This window comes from Pseudopodoces humilis, chromosome 3 (assembly GCF_049639895.1).
Source record: "Pseudopodoces humilis isolate 2021_Gansu_Grassland_sample_001 chromosome 3, ASM4963989v1, whole genome shotgun sequence".
Taxonomy (NCBI): Eukaryota; Metazoa; Chordata; class Aves; order Passeriformes; family Paridae; genus Pseudopodoces; species Pseudopodoces humilis.
This window is the reverse complement of record NC_142202.1, coordinates 100,366,907-100,382,785: the sequence shown is the minus strand read 5'-3', so window position 1 is coordinate 100,382,785 and position 15,879 is coordinate 100,366,907. Positions and strand designations below refer to the sequence as shown.

Genomic DNA, 15,879 nt, shown 5'->3' with positions numbered 1-15,879 from the left:
AAAGTTCCATCAACTCTAATCAAGACCTTTTCTAGGGGGATTTGTGTTCTACAGTTTTACACCTCCTTTGTACAATAATCAACCTCTCACACCACATGAACTATTATCCTTCAGCCTACACTAACTATCCTTAACTCTCCCACTTTCTGGGAGTGCTGCCCTTCACTGTCTCCTGTGCCACTTTGTGACATGTGGGACAAGAGGCTACTGATTTGATTCTATTTGAGAACCTAGCTGTTCATTTTCCCAAGACCTGCAGGAATTTAATACTCTTAGTATATCTTTTTCTTCATTATCTTTCATTGCAACTCTTCAATCAGCTAAAAAGTGAAAAGGAGGTGAGAATACAGAACTCATAGATAACTGATGAATCTCACCCACTGCTTCATCAAGAAACCAATTTAAGAGCAGTTTTAACTTCAGTTAATTTCTGCAAGGTTTCTGAAACTGAAAAGTCCCAATTTATTTGTATAATCCCTGCTTTCTCTTTGCAACAGAAAATAACCAACACATCTCATCTGTCTTTTAGGAAAAACTCTGTATTTCTTACAAATTATCCAGGCAGTGAGTGATGGGTTGTTAAATGCTGTATGCCTCATGTGCGTTTCCTTCAGAAAATTAATTATCTGTACCTAAGATGACAAGTATTTCTTCTTGTAGCCCATTTTTCCGGATCAAAATGAAATGTACAGAACACAAAACTGCAACAGTTTTGTCATCATTAGTCAAAACACCTCTGTTACAGACGAAGAGAACTGGCTTCAAATAAATTAGTAAGTTCCAAAAAAATCAATAGCCAGGCTTCATTATAAATTCACAAGCAGCTCTTTCAGAAGTTACTAACAGAAAACTGCATTTATGCAAAATGTGATTATCTGCCTATAAATGAGAGAAAAGGAAAAGAGAGGAAGGAGAAAGAAGAGAGGCCTGTTAATACACACACATTTCACATACTACAAGAAAGGCTGTAGTTCCAATACACTTACTCAGGAGACAAATACACACTTGGTAATTTAATTTTGATATTTTTCTAAACGAGATCCCATCTCCAAACCCCAGCACTTGCTGCAAGGAACAACATTCATGTTTAATACAGAAAAGAGAAGGGAAAAGGCGTCTTTGAAAAATATAACGAGACAGAATTAAATGCAAAATATAAGAGCTAATTAAGCTTTGAAGCCTGAATAACAGTAGAGGTTCCTGTTTTATTAGAAATGACATTTCAGGACAAGGATGTAAAATTAACTCACAAGCTGGTCAGAAGTGAGTCGAAGTGATTTTTTGTAACTGATTCCAGACAATAATGAGAGATGACTGGAGTTGGTTTGTAATGACCCGAGGTTTTGTTTGGCAGCTCTAGGGTCTTCATCGCTTGAAGAAGATTCATCTTTTATTCTGGAACATTGCACACAGAGAAAATGATGTTATCGTCTCTGTAAATGCATCTCAGTATCCATTAAAAATGCATTAACAGTGAGTCACAAATAAGTCATTGATTCTCTGCTACCAAGTACTGTCTCACAGGAGGTCATTCATATCATGAGTTTTAATATATCAATGAAAAAACGAATTTTCATTCACACATTCCCCATTATTCAAACTTGGATTGCTATAGGCAAGTGAATGGCTATAACAACAGTTTTCATTATTTAAATGTAATGAATATAAATTAGTCTACTATATTAACTCAAAAAATCTCATACAATAAAAAATAATACCCATTAGATACTATAACTACAAAAAAAAAAATCTTCTGTTCTCAAAAGAGGGAAGACACTTGCAATACTGGCTTTCTCTTTCCCTCTTCTCTCCTCTCCCAAAGAATTTAAAAATGAATTTTAAAAAAATGCAGGTTGTGGAAGTTTTATTATACAAAATAACTCCTTTTCTTTCAATGAGCAATTTCAGATAACTGAATTATTCTTTTCCAGGACTTTCAGGATTACCCTGTTCAGAATACAATGATGAAAAGTCATAAAACCTGAGCTCCCTCATAGTATTCTGTTTAAATACACATTGGAATAATTACTTTTGTTCTGTTACAACCATTTGTTAGAAATTTGTTAAAGGTATTCTTTCTCAGGAAGGAAGTTTTCCTACAGTAAAAAAAATCTATCACTCTAGGTGTAAGTTAAAACTCTTTCAGATCCTACAAATCTAATCTTTAAAACAATCAGTATTTGGTCTTTTATTTCAATCACATCTGTATTTTGTTTGATGTTAGGAAGTCTTGACCCAATATCAAGGTACTGCGTGTCATGACTACGAACATTTAAAAGCCTATCTTATCCTTTGTGACATGTCTCAAAAGCTTTACTCAACATCCCACTTGCCGCATTTTGCTTGCAAACAATAAATTTTTAATGCGAGATTTCTACGGCCAGTTAAAATTTAAACAAAGAACTCCAATTTCAGAATCTAGTCTGCTTGAATTCTTAATCCCACTTTAAAGCTTATCTTTAAACAACCATGTAAGAAGCAGACCTATATGCCACTTGTCACCCTTAAAAAGAAAATCAGCCTTTCCAATTTACTCTCGTTCTCAGTCTCAGAGAGGCAACAGAGACAACAGCTAATCTCCTACAGAACGAGGAATCCTCCTTCCATCAGATTTTCCTGGACTGAAACTGCTGACCACCAGAAAGAATGAGAGCTCTTTGTTTCAGAAGGGTGACCCCTGAATCTCACTTAGTGAGCATAAAGCATATTTGAATCTGGCCCTTTTCAGCTGTAACTGCAGCCAGCACAAACAAGATGTCTTTACATTAGGATCTATATGCATAGAAAAGGGACAAGGCAAATTCATCACTCCAAAGCAAGCTACAACTCATGTTATGGATCCTTCCAAGTTGAGATTCTGGCTACACAGTGTGATTCGTTAGGAGAACAAGAAGGAAGAGACTTCTGCAATCCTGGAAAGAACTAACAGAAAACTATTACTATTGCCTGTGAAAAACACTCTGGAAAGTCCCTTAACTTTCCAAAATATGCAGGAACCAATTAATTTGTCAGGCCATAAATCTAAATTTAAAAAAAAATAAGCACTGGGATCTGACAACAGCTTGGATTCATCTATGATGTTCCCTTAAAAACTAGAGAAATGCATGTATCTTTGGAGAATTGCTCCAATTACAGTTTGTTTCCAAGGGGCTGGAATGTGTGTCCCAGAGCTGCTAGCCAAACCACAGAAATGCCCAAGTGCACTCACAAGGTCTGCAGCCCTGCCATGGGTAGGGACCTCCTATTTCCATTTACATCGTGCAAGGAGTAACAAATTAAAAGTATTTCACTGGCACAATATTTCTTTGTTCAAATAGTTGAGGTAATTCACTTTCATTTTTTTAAATGGTAACTCTTGCTTGTTTCAGGTACAGATGATTTTGGGGGTACCTGTTTGCCCTGCTCATCTGTGAAGAGTCTTCTGTAAGTCCACTCTCACTCATACCTTGCTCTGGCTTTGTTTCCTGTAAAAATACAAGTATGCGTAGTTGTGCATCTCCTCTTGAGCAGAAAGCAGATGCTTTTAGAAAATCAAATCCTGCCTTGTACAGATTTGGTAAAAATCAACAACCTGTTTGTCTCCTTTGTTTGTAGGCAAAATAAAAACCTTAAAGAATAAAGGCAGTACAAAGAACTAAAAACTGCAACTATAAAACTCAGAAGAGTAATTAAGATTTAGTTTTGCAAGGAAAAAATACAGAAATACCAGGTTTAACATCTAGTACTCAAAGTTCTGGGATCAGCTCCATAGTTACTCAGTTCATACACCTCAAATAGCTAAATTTCACCTGAGAAACAAAGTATGACTCAGGAGAAGGAAAAAAAAACCCCACAAATTACTTTTCATAAAATCATTAAGATCATTAATCCAGTAAAATTTTCTAAATTGCTTTAACCTTGAGTAGATGCTGAACACTATCAAAGTCATTCTACGAGATTTTTAAACAGTGAAACTGCTTAATGTAGTTCCATAAAGTTGCCACAGCTCAAGAGATAACCAAATGCTTCCAGAGAAAATCCTAAGAACTTCAAACAACTGTAAAATGGAAAAACTAAAAATCTCATGCTCTGAAACCCGTATCCACACATCAGTACAATGGCTATTTCATGCAAAGTTAAAGAAGTTCTTGACTGAGGCACAACCATATAATTGTATTAGAAGTCACTTTCTCCCCTCAAGTACTAATGCTTCAGTAACATAAATTAATATGAAGAGGTTTTACAACAATATTTCATATAAAGCTTTATTTTTTTCACTTTTCTAATGTTCTAATTACTTTAAGATTGTTATCACCAACTTCTAATGCTCTGAAAAGAAACTCAAAAATACTTTCAAACCAATAGATATAATCAGTTTGCCATCTTAGATTTTGCTGAGTTTTACAGCTCACACTACTCATAAATTTGTCTGCTCTTCAACCATCAAAAGAAAGCTGCAGAAAGGTAGGTAATCTGCGTGAAAACTTTAAATTAGTGGCGCAACTCTCTGATTCTAGGCTTCCAAACAGAGATTTAAAACCTTAGATACTACTGCCTCAGATCTACGTAACGAAAACTAATGCACAACCAAAACTCTCCAGGCAAAAGCTTCAGATAGGGTCCGATCCAAAGCTTCCTGAAGTCAAAACAAACCAGACTTCAGACCATGTTTAATGTATATATCCTCAGTCAAACTGAGTACCAACTTACTCTCTGAAGTAAAGTTCTGACAGATGAATATACAGATGCCCAGCCTTCCCACTGCAACTAGAAGGAAACTCTGCTTGCTTCTTCAACTTACCTCTTTAATAGTGCTGTTCCTCCCTCGCCATGAAAACCACCATCTTCCACCTTTCTTGGGCATCTTGTCCCTCATTATAGATTCCACAGTTGCCTGTGACAAATGGATGGTAACATAAAAAAGGCCCAAAATAAAGGACAACCTGACATACGTAAATGAAAAAGTGTCAAACACACAATTTTAACTGATAATAAATAGAATAAAAGTAAACATACTGTCTGTGGACCATAAATACTACTAAAGCAAAATCTAATGGTATCCAGAGCTGCTCTGAAGTAACTTAAGCATGAATACTTATGGTATTTTTAAAAGGAAAATGAAAAAGAAATCAAAGAAGAAAAAAAGCATAAAGAGATGTTAGTATAATATCTAGAATGGAAAACCTGCTGTTTCTAAGTTATTTAGTACAAATTATACATAAAATAAAATTATTTCTGGAAGGAGGCATCATGCAAAACAGTAACAAACTGACATGCAAGAGAGTTTTTTACAAAGTTTGTATTTAATCACCAGCTTAGAAAAAAGCAAACAAGTTACCAGCTTTTATGAGTTTATGAATTATGAGTTTATGAATTATCATGCTATGAATTTGACTGAAAATGTTAGAACTGTTTCTTTTTATAAACCTTTTCTACCTTTCATTGGTTCTACACACTAAACACCAGTAGAAAAGTTTCTTTGAATATCCATAATGACTGGAGCCTTATGCATTATAACAAGGGGAGCTAAATTCTTTCACTCAGAGACAAGCAACAGACGGAACAGGAAAATATTACGTTAAAAGTGGCCACAGGTTTTGGTACCCTAGAACAGCTTGGCCACTATTTCTGAGCTGATAGCTTCCACTGCAAGTAAGGTCACCAGAAGAAAGCTGTGATTGTGATTAACGATTTTTAAAAATTTTACAAAAAAATTCGAAGAACTCTTGGCAATTAAGAGTGGGCTGTGTTCAGATAATGTGTGGCACAATGGATTCCTCAGTTTTTCCATAGGTTTTCTTCACTATATTATCTAAAGTATATGAGGAAAAAAAAGAAATGACAGAGGAATAAAGTTGAGTTTTTTCAAACAAAAGACAAAAAACAGGGAGTAGACGGAGTTAGAGAGAATGGAGTTACACCATTGAGAACAACGGCTACAATCTAAGGAGATTCTCTAACACGTCAACAACTTCAAGCAGATGTCCTATAGACTACTGGGGAGGGAATTCACATGCTTATAATTAGATGTGCATTTAATGTATTTTATAGAATATCAGTGAATCCATTTTGCAAAAACTTCCATTTTCAAACACTTCATAAACTGTTTATTTATAAAGTATCTTAGTATTTCAATTCCTTAGCTTCATTACTACAGCAAATTAAAACTCTAGGTAACAAGTCAGGAAGAAAACCAGTAGGATGACTGATAACATAAATGAGTCATTTTAGTTTCAGAAGTTCCATAAAACAAGTAAAACCTTTCCAATCATACAGATTGTTCCAACTATAAATACTGTCTTCTCCACTAAATTAAAACTGAACTCTCTAGAAAGTTATCAGCATTCAGAATATAAATTAGCCATTAAAAAACTCAAGTACATTGAATTGCACCCTCATAGAAGATTTTTCTCAACTGATAAGCTGTATGAATAATGACTTAAGTATAAAGCTGAAGAATTGTCATCTCCTGTAATATTATGGGAAAATAATTTATGACACTACTTTCCATTTATCCATCCTAGGCAAAACCCAAGACATCTGGCTCAGGCTTCAAAGTGCTTAATTTAAAATGAAGTTACCTTACATTATTTTTATTGCCACTGAAGGCCCAAAAGGCACCTATCAAAGTCTGAACCACACTTTGTGAGCACCCAACAAATACAGAGTAGGATAACTATGTACCTTCTGTGGGCATTTGAGCTCCATGGGATGAATCCCACCTTTTATGATTACTAGAACATTTGCAGTAATGCACAAAACATCTGGCTCTGTGACATCTCTGAAATTCAAGCCATGTTTACCAGACACGTGGGATTTTTAGGCTCATTTTTTTTTATACTGGGGTGGTACCATGCAGCTGCACATGACTGCATACGGAGGTAATGTGGCACTAAGAAACATTAGCAGAGAGTATTCTGGGCTTTTAAGAAAATTTTAGTCCACAGTGATGGCAACAGAGATAGCATTTGAATACACACAGAACAATTCCAAAGATATGTAAAGTGCTGCAAATGGCAGGAGGAAAGTTTAGGTTCAAAAATTCATTAAATCCATTAAACAGGACACAAAATAGTGATAGTGGTGATACTACTTCTTTATATACATTTACAGTATTTTTGTCACGAGCACCTACGTGCCACCAGGTCATGTGGCACTGAACTTCTTCAGCACAGTTATATAAGCCAACACACACATCACACTCAAAGCTATCTGGCACTACCTACCTAGATTATGAACAACCAACAGAGAAACAAAGAGCTAGCAAGTTTCAGGCCTTCCTCATCTAGTACTTAAAGCTTATTCACTGAGGTTAGTTATATTTATTTAGCATGATGTATACATAAAAAACAGAAAATAAACACCAAGTATTCAGCTACAGCAAACACTAACATGGGTCAATATCATTTATGTTTATAATCCATATTAACGAAGTAAAAAATAAGTTTTCTTACTTCAAAATAGTTGTCATAACTTTAGCCTAGCAAACAAACACTATTCACAGACCCAACTTAGTCCTTATTTAGGCCATAACGTAGGATAGACAAATGTTTATGTGTGAGTAGATTTTACTGATGTGTAGATTCTCTTGTACAACAAGAGAATCTACCCTCCCTTAATCAGTAGCATAATTTCAAAACTCCTTCTCTTACCAGCCTTCATGTTCAATCTCACCTTTGGCAAAGGTTTCTGGAATGCCTGCATTGCCAGCAGAAGGGGACCAGCTGTCGTCCAGTTGTAGTACCTGGGTATGCAAGGGAGACAATTACATTGTTTTGTTATCCCAAAGTCCCAGTTCACAATCTACCTGGTATTCACCACCTGGCAGATCAAAGCCATGAAGCACAGGTCAAACTCTGGCCTGCACTAGTAATAACAGACCCATTTTATTCCAAAGAATGCTCACAGATATTTAGCACAGAATGACTGGGTTGGAAGGGACCTTAAAGATCACCTAATTCCCCCTCACCCGCCTGGTGCAGGAACACCTTCCACTAGATCAGGTTGCTCAGGGCCCCATCCAACCTGGCCTTAAGCACTTCCAGGGATGGCACATCCACCATTTCTCTGGGCAACCTGTTCCAATAACTCACCATCCTTACAGAAATAAAGAATTCCTCCGTACATCTAATCTAGACCTCTCCTTTTTTCATGTAAAACTGTTCCCCTGTATCTTATCACTATTAAAAAGTTGCTCTCCCTTTTTTTTCTAAGTCCCCTTTAAGTACTAAAGAGCTGCAATAAAATCTCCCCAGAGCCTACTCTTTTCCAGGTTGAATCCCAACCCTCTCAGCCTGTCTTCATAGGAGAGGCACTCCAGCCCTCTGATCACCCTTATGTCCCTCCTCTGGACTTACTCCAACATATCCACATCCTTCCTGAGCTGGGGACCCCAGGGCTGGATGCAGCACTGCAGGTGGGGTCTCACCAGAGCAGAGGGGCAGAATCCCTCCCTAGACGCTGCTTTGGGTGCAGCCCAGGACACATTTGCCTTTCTGGGCTGCAAACACACACTCTTGGCTCATGTCCTGATTTTCATTCACCAGAACCCCCAAATCCTTCTCTACAGGACTGCTCTCTGTGAGTTCATCTCCCAGCCTGTACTCATATCTGGAATTGCCCCAAACCAGCTGCAGCACCTTGCATTTTAACTTGTTTAATTTCATGAGTTTCTTATAGGCCCTTTTCTCATGTTCATCCAGGTCCCTCTGGATAGTATCACTTCCTTCTGTTGGCTCCACTGCACCACTCAGGTTTGTGTCACCTGCAAAATGTGCTGAGGGTGTACTCAGTCCCACCATCTGTGTCACTGACAAAGATACTGAAGAGCACCAGTCCCATGACAGAGCCCTCAGGGACACCACTCACCACCAGCTTCCATCCGGACAGAGCTGTTGACCACAACTCTCTGGCTGCTTCCATGCAGCTATTATTAGTTATTATAATATTATTATTTATTACTCCTTATTATATTCCTCTTTATCACAGCATAAGCCATTGTTTTTCCATTAAGGAACTACTTAAAACTTAGGGGCTGTAGTCAGTTGGATGTCAAGCTCCTCCTATTGTGTGCTGAACATGGCTCAACTCTTGTTGCACACAGTAGCACAATTACTGTATCCGCTGTCTAGGGAAGATGAAGCTCACACAACATTAAGAGACTATGACATTAAGATCCTCACTAAGGTCTCCTTCTCTTCCCAATACATTCAGTAGGCAGATACTACCATCAGATTCAGAGAACAGTGTCAGGAAGCAGTGAGTGGTTCACCTCAGACCACAGAGGGGGTCAAGTGTGAGGCTGCAGCATACACTATACAAGCTATCACCTGGTACATCAGCCTTGAGTGAGCCATGTCTGTAACTAAGGGTAGTCAAACCTCTCTAAGTGCAGAACAAAGCTGTGATCTCTCCTCTACCACTGTTTGCAAGGTGCAAGGAACTCTCAAGTTAAGGAAGACCTCCCAAAAAGTTGCATCTGGCTTAGACCACAGCACTGCCCTGCTGCCAACAATATAAACATACAAAATAATAATGTCTCAGCTTTACAGAAATGGAAGCCCCATACTCAGTGGATAAAGTTTGACAAGTCTTGAAAAGCAATGACTCCATAGAGGCATATTAGCAAAATATTCAGTATATACAAAAAACTGCTTGGAACTGAGTGACTGCAAGCAGACTGACATATCCCTGTAAATATTAATTATTCAAACTGGCTCAGGGCAAGCCTTAGCAAGTTCACATCATATTATATTTTTACTCTGTCAATTGAATGTGAATACTATTAGCATTTAGTAACAGCTTCTTGAAATTCAAACCATGTCAGTTAGCTGTAATAGGTCATCTGAAACTGCTCATTACTTCCAATGCAAAGGAAGAAAGGTAAGCAGAAGGACCTGAATTCACTAGGGAGTTAACTGTTTCTGGGTGAATCCAAGCTACAGACATTCAAAACCTGGTTTTCAGCTACAGTTATACTGATGTAATGCACTGAAGTGACAAAGAAGTGTCTTTGTTACAACAGTATTTTTTTTTCTGAAATACTTACTTATTTCCAATCTTAACCACAAGGTTAGGGTCATCAATGATAGCAGGATTGTCCACAAACTGCTGATATGTTACTGCATGTTCTAAGAATTCTTCTGTGGGGGAAAGAAGTTACATTTGTAAAGCATGCATTTATAGATGCCTGAGATGGGCCAACCTAAACTTCTCAGCACCTCTCAGACACACTGGTATCACATTCATTACAAGGGTCCTGAGATATAATTGCAATATGGAAGCAAGTTGTTCAGAGACTTTCAATATCAGAAGATGAGGGTTTCTTTGTTTCTGGGTGTCTTTCCTTTCAAAATACAACCTAAAGTGTAAGCTCAGGGATGGAACTGTGAGGGAGGAAAATCTCCTTTTAGAAAAACTACATAATTTACAAGTGATTCAGATGACAGTATGACTCAAATAAATCACCATATATTTGAAATGTTTTAATAAGTAGCTTTTGAGCAAAGTCAGGCTCATATGATTTTATGATGCACATTACTGCAGAAAGTGCAAGTCTTAACACATTTATTTTTACATTATGCCACTGTAAGTTTAAGGCACAAAGTATTGTGATTTATCTAAAAGGTACACAAGAAACTGGAGGTAGGGCAGGAATCAGGTTAAACTTTTCAACCCCTTCTCCTCATGTCCCTGTTTATAGGCCACCTGTTTCACTCCAACAGCTGTGAATTTCCTAGCTATATACTGTACTAAGTGGCAAAAGTATCATTAACACTACTGTGATACAAAACATAGCATTATCAGGAAAAAAAAGTGCCAATAAAATACTTCCACAAATTTTCACATACAGTGGATTGATCAAATGTGTTAAAAATCATGAGAAGTTCTAGGAAGTTTATCATTACATAGCCAGAATTTATCTTCTCAACTCAGTGCTGAGCACAGCCACAGGAGGGCTCTGCAGCCTCAGGCTGGGAAGCTCAAACCCAGCTGCCAGCACGTCTGCAACTCAGAGTCATCCTGTACCTTTGGTTATCTCTTTGTTCTCAGTAAGGCCTCCGCAGAGAGAAATGGCGATGGAGGGCAAATCCCGAATTCCATCCGAGGTGCTTTCAGCCCCACTGTCAACACCTGAGCTCCCAACAGACTGCGGAGAGTGGCTGGCTGGCCGTGGCCCCACGTCGGCTGTGTTCTTGCTTTGGGCATTATCCCCACTGGAAAAGAAACATCAGGAATTCACTCTTCATTCCCAAATTCACTCCCTTCAACAAGCACTGTGACACATGATTAGGAAAAAACAAAAATAAAAAAAAAAAAAAGAAAAACCTTTGTTTAAATTTTATAGCAAAACAAAACAAAACAAACTACTATAGGCCTCATGTGCTCTCCAATACTAGATTGCTTCTACTTACTTGCCTAACTAGGCATGCATAATTACAGCTTCACTTACTTATAAGAGCTAGGAAAATAAGACAATAAACTGTATAATTTTAGTAGACAAAATAATAGTACAATAAGCAAAGTTTAAACTAGCAGAACTATTTCCATGCAGGAACAAGAATAAGCATATAAGTTTATTACTTAATTTATATTAATAAAATTAATATAAATAAACTGATAGCTAAACCCAAACAAATAATGTGTATGTTTGTGCATTTATGTGTCATGTATATATAAATAAAACACTCTACATGTAAACTACTAGGATTCAAATTTTCAGAAATAAACCATTACACTCACTTAAAATCTGATGAGATCATTATTACAAACTGCAAGTTCATCAAACTGCTTTCCACTCCAGATTTATATGCATGCATTTGAGAAAGAAATTTTCGATCTAACATTTTCCTCATATAACTAATCCTTCTCAGTTTTATTGAAATGCTAATATTACAGCAGCTGAGTTTAAGCAAGCTAAAAAAGAAAAACAAAGTACACAAGCTACTTTAGTTGTTACTCAATGACTTTCATCAAGTGACTAGAGTATATGTTGAAAGAGAACTATAAATGTTGCAAGAGGCTCCAATGAAGATCAGAACTAGCTGGAAATTGTATGTACAGGGTGCAGTATTTTCATATATAACTCTGTCGTGCATCTTCCAAACATTATTTATCACATTCATGTTTATAGGTGAATCAACCACAGTAAAGCAACATTAGAGCAATAATTTTCTGCTAATATTGTTAACAGTAACATATGCTTTTTACAGTAATAAGCCAGGACACGGGGATAAATATATCCCAAGGCCAACTGCTCTCCCAGGACATGTGAGTAACACTCACAAACATCAGTGTATATTACATAACCATCCACAATCAATACATGATGCTTAATTGACCAAAACAGAAAACCAGCTGCAAGCACTTTTCTCAGGCCCAAATGCAGCACCTTCCAAAAGTTCTAGTATTTCTCTCTCCAAAATTTTTCTTTCCTTCTGCCTTCATCTCTGCTTGAACACTGAAAAAGACGTCTTATCTGGCTGGCAATGAAGAGTTTGATCTAAATATGGAAGGTGAAAAGAGCTCTTTAAAAAGTAAAAATATAAGCAAAGGACTTATACTTTTTGGGGAAATAAAGTGCAGCAACTTCTGGATCCATGTCAGTGAGGTCATCTAAATAGACACCATCAGCACCAAGATGTCGGCTCCTTTTGTCTGTAAGGGACAGAACAAATAAGCTTATTAATTAATATATTCTAAGTAACAATCCAGAGCTGTTATTACTGTTTAGCTATTCATTTTAAGACTGAGAAAATAAAGTTATAATAGTTTGTGAACTGTATTTGTACAAAATGATACTGCCAAAAAACTTCAAAACAAATAGTTTATATACATTGTTCAAACTATGAATTAATAAAATGGGACAGCAGAGGACTAGTTTTGAGACATGCCAAAGACTCCCAGACAAAATCACTGTGAATCAGAAGTTAGTGGGCATCAGAGCCAAACAGCAAAGGAAAACATTTTAAGTATTAGCATAGGCGTGTTATCACAGTCAAAACATTTAATCTTTCATCCCTCCTTGTAAAAGAGAAATAACAGACTAAAATACAGTCATTAACACACTATAACTGACTTGTTATGGAGACAAGTCACTTATAAGTATCTACAGCTGATGTGTTGTGTGTGCACATGCACCACTGTAGGGGACAACACACCCCTTCTAGGCCTGTCACTAGGACCAACACAGAGGCACCACTGGCCATTACACCTAGACAAATAACCACTGTAAGGCAAAAACCTAACTGGGAATTCATTCTCAAGCCCACAACTTCTCACTGTCCCAATTTCCAACACCAAGCATCACAAAAGCAATCAGAAAATCTATACAAGGACTGAATAGTAAGCAGAGAAACATATTTTTTTTTGTTTTCAAAGACAGTGGAATGCATGGGGAGGAGGGCAAGAAACTTGTACATTTACTGATTAAAAAGCAGCTGCACAAACGAGGCTTATATAGAGCTTACATAATTATCGAATAATCAGTGCTCTAAAACAGAACATTAGTAAGCAAATAAATTTCATGTGAAAACTGTACCACTTGTTCATTTGTTATAAAATACCATGGAAATAGAGCCCAGAAATTAGGATAGAAAAGCAGATGAGGTTAAATTTCACATATTCAGGACAGGACATGTACCCCACAGAACTGAAAAGCATGTAAAACAAAAGCACCTTATTTTATGGCAAATATGTTCATTGTGCAAAAGACATACTACAACTTTGTACTAGAACAGAGAGTTTCCAGAATTACCAGCAACACATCATTCAGGTGAACCAGCAGATCTACAGTCTACTTATACATAAAAGTGAAATCCCTGAATCTGTCAAATGGAGCAAGTTTTGTAGTCTTGCTCACATGCTAGTTGTTGGCAAAAACTGCAGACCAAGAAGAATCTTCTAATATATATCTCATGTGAACAGCCTGATGCACAATTCAGGCTTTGAAGGCTCATTCCCAAGCTTACTCCTTTCCTGATCTGAAAGTGCCTTCAGGGCAGAGATTAATTTATATGGCAATAAGATGCTTTATCACCATGAAATTTGAAAATAAAATCATGCATATAAAAGCGCAGGATCAACAGCTCTACCTTTCTTTCTGGAAGGGGAATCCGTCTTGCCAGTTGGTTGGGCCGAGCAAGCTGCAGCTTGCTTTATTTCTTCATTTTCAGGTAATGGGGGTTCAGCTGTTCCTGGCAGCTCTGACTCTGCCTTATTTGTCTCAGCTGGTAAGGGCTCACTTTCATCAGCAGCTGCTGCATCTGCTTGTCCAAGGGCAGGCAGAGGAGACACTGTGTTAAGCTCCTCTACAGGAGAACTTTGGATGACCCGAAAGTGAGTGCTCTCAGAAGGATTTATATCTGCCACGCTGGGTTCCTTTGCTTTGAGCAGAGAACTGGCCTGTGAGGAAAATTAAACAGATTAGTACAAAGAAAAGCTCTTTAAAAATACAACAGCCAGAGTTTAACCTGTTCTGTTCACTCCAATGAGATCAGACTGTCAAGATGACCAACTACAGCAGAAAGCCACCACTGAGATAGAGACTACAATATGCAAGACCTCTCTGCTGTGTGTTTCTGAAAAATTCATTTGCATCTTGGGGCAAGGAAAAATTTGTTCTGCAATGTGCTTTACGGTCTTTATTTTCCATTCACCTGCACATCCCACCTCCCACCCTGTCTTCCTCTCTTCGTGTGAAAATCCTGGCTTTCCCTCAGAAGGTAGCCCTGACAAACAAAAGAAGGTGGTGCAGACTGGACTCCTTGCACAGTCAAGATGATCTCAGGCACCAGAACACCATCTAATCCCCAGATTTAGAATTTAAATCACTTTATAGGAACAATTCCAGATCTTCTCTGAGTGTGAGACAGAAAGTGTTCTTACAGAGGGACAGAGAGGAACTGAACTACAGCAGCAGCCGCACAGCTGCTACAACCTTCATGTCATAGCAAACAAACAACTCTTACATGAAGTTCAACAGCAGCCAAAGTATGACTCCCAGTTCAAGTCTGGCGAGATCAGATTAGCTTGGCTAGGGACATAGGGACTGCAGAGAGAAAAGCCTCTGAGAGTAATATTTGCAACACACACCAGGGTGTGTGACTAGGATAAAAAAAAAAATCCCTAAATTTCCAAGCAGGAAACCCTCCATTATAGACTGCAAATGACAATTTGGAACTCCTGCATGGACCTGTGCACCCAAATCACTTCTCTTTGAGCAGAAAATAGCTCCCAAATTTCTTGTAATACACACAGATAGGAGAATAGTGCAGAGCTAATGAGACAGCTCACCACTGGCACATTAAAGAGGCCAGAGCTCCTCCAAAGAAATTAAGAATTCTGGATTCCCACCCCTTATTTTTTCACTAATTACCAACAGGGAATTAACTACAATAAATTACAATAGTGCCACTATAATTCTGGCGCCATCACCAGAACACAGAAGTCTTTCTGAACAGGATGCCCACTTCCCTGGCCTGCAAAGCAGCAATTTTTCCTCTTTATACTGTGTGTGAGCCCATCTCTCCTGCAGTTCTTTCTGCAGAGAAGCCAGCCTTCAGCAAGAGGTGCCAAACTCTGCACCATCCCAGCCCCCATAGTTGCAGTATTCCACTGAAACCTGACCTCTACTTCTCATACCCTGGTGCATGTGTAAACCCTAAGGCTCCCCTTTCAGAGTGAATGCTGTGACTCCACAGTAGTTATCACAAGGAGCCAGCCAGCACCTGGCCAGCCTGCAGCATGGGCAGCTGCCCACGGTTTCTGTGCAGCACTGGAAACAATGCTGCCGGCTGTAGATCCCACACCTAACTGGGACAAACAGCTCCAGGAGGAGACAGGCACCAAGCCAGTCCTATCATCCAAGAAAACAGCACGTCTGCACATCCACAGATACAG

At 38.1% G+C, this 15,879-nt stretch overlaps 1 protein-coding gene across 5 annotated transcripts in view; it reads right to left on the bottom strand.

Moving 5' to 3' along the window:
• LPIN1 (lipin 1) overlaps window positions 1-15,879 on the bottom strand; it is an 82,490-nt gene that overhangs the window by 15,333 nt on the left and 51,278 nt on the right. For all 5 annotated transcript variants that reach the window (XM_014251419.2, XM_088052718.1, XM_014251421.2 and 2 more), the window contains 8 exons: window positions 14,073-14,382; window positions 12,543-12,636; window positions 11,008-11,195; window positions 10,028-10,121; window positions 7,654-7,723; window positions 4,781-4,873; window positions 3,391-3,464; window positions 1,251-1,395 (listed from right to left, as the gene is read on the bottom strand). In XM_014251419.2, coding sequence (XP_014106894.1) covers window positions 1,251-1,395; window positions 3,391-3,464; window positions 4,781-4,873; window positions 7,654-7,723; window positions 10,028-10,121; window positions 11,008-11,195; window positions 12,543-12,636; window positions 14,073-14,382 — 1,068 coding nt within the window. The remainder of the gene's footprint in view (window positions 1-1,250; window positions 1,396-3,390; window positions 3,465-4,780; window positions 4,874-7,653; window positions 7,724-10,027; window positions 10,122-11,007; window positions 11,196-12,542; window positions 12,637-14,072; window positions 14,383-15,879) is intronic.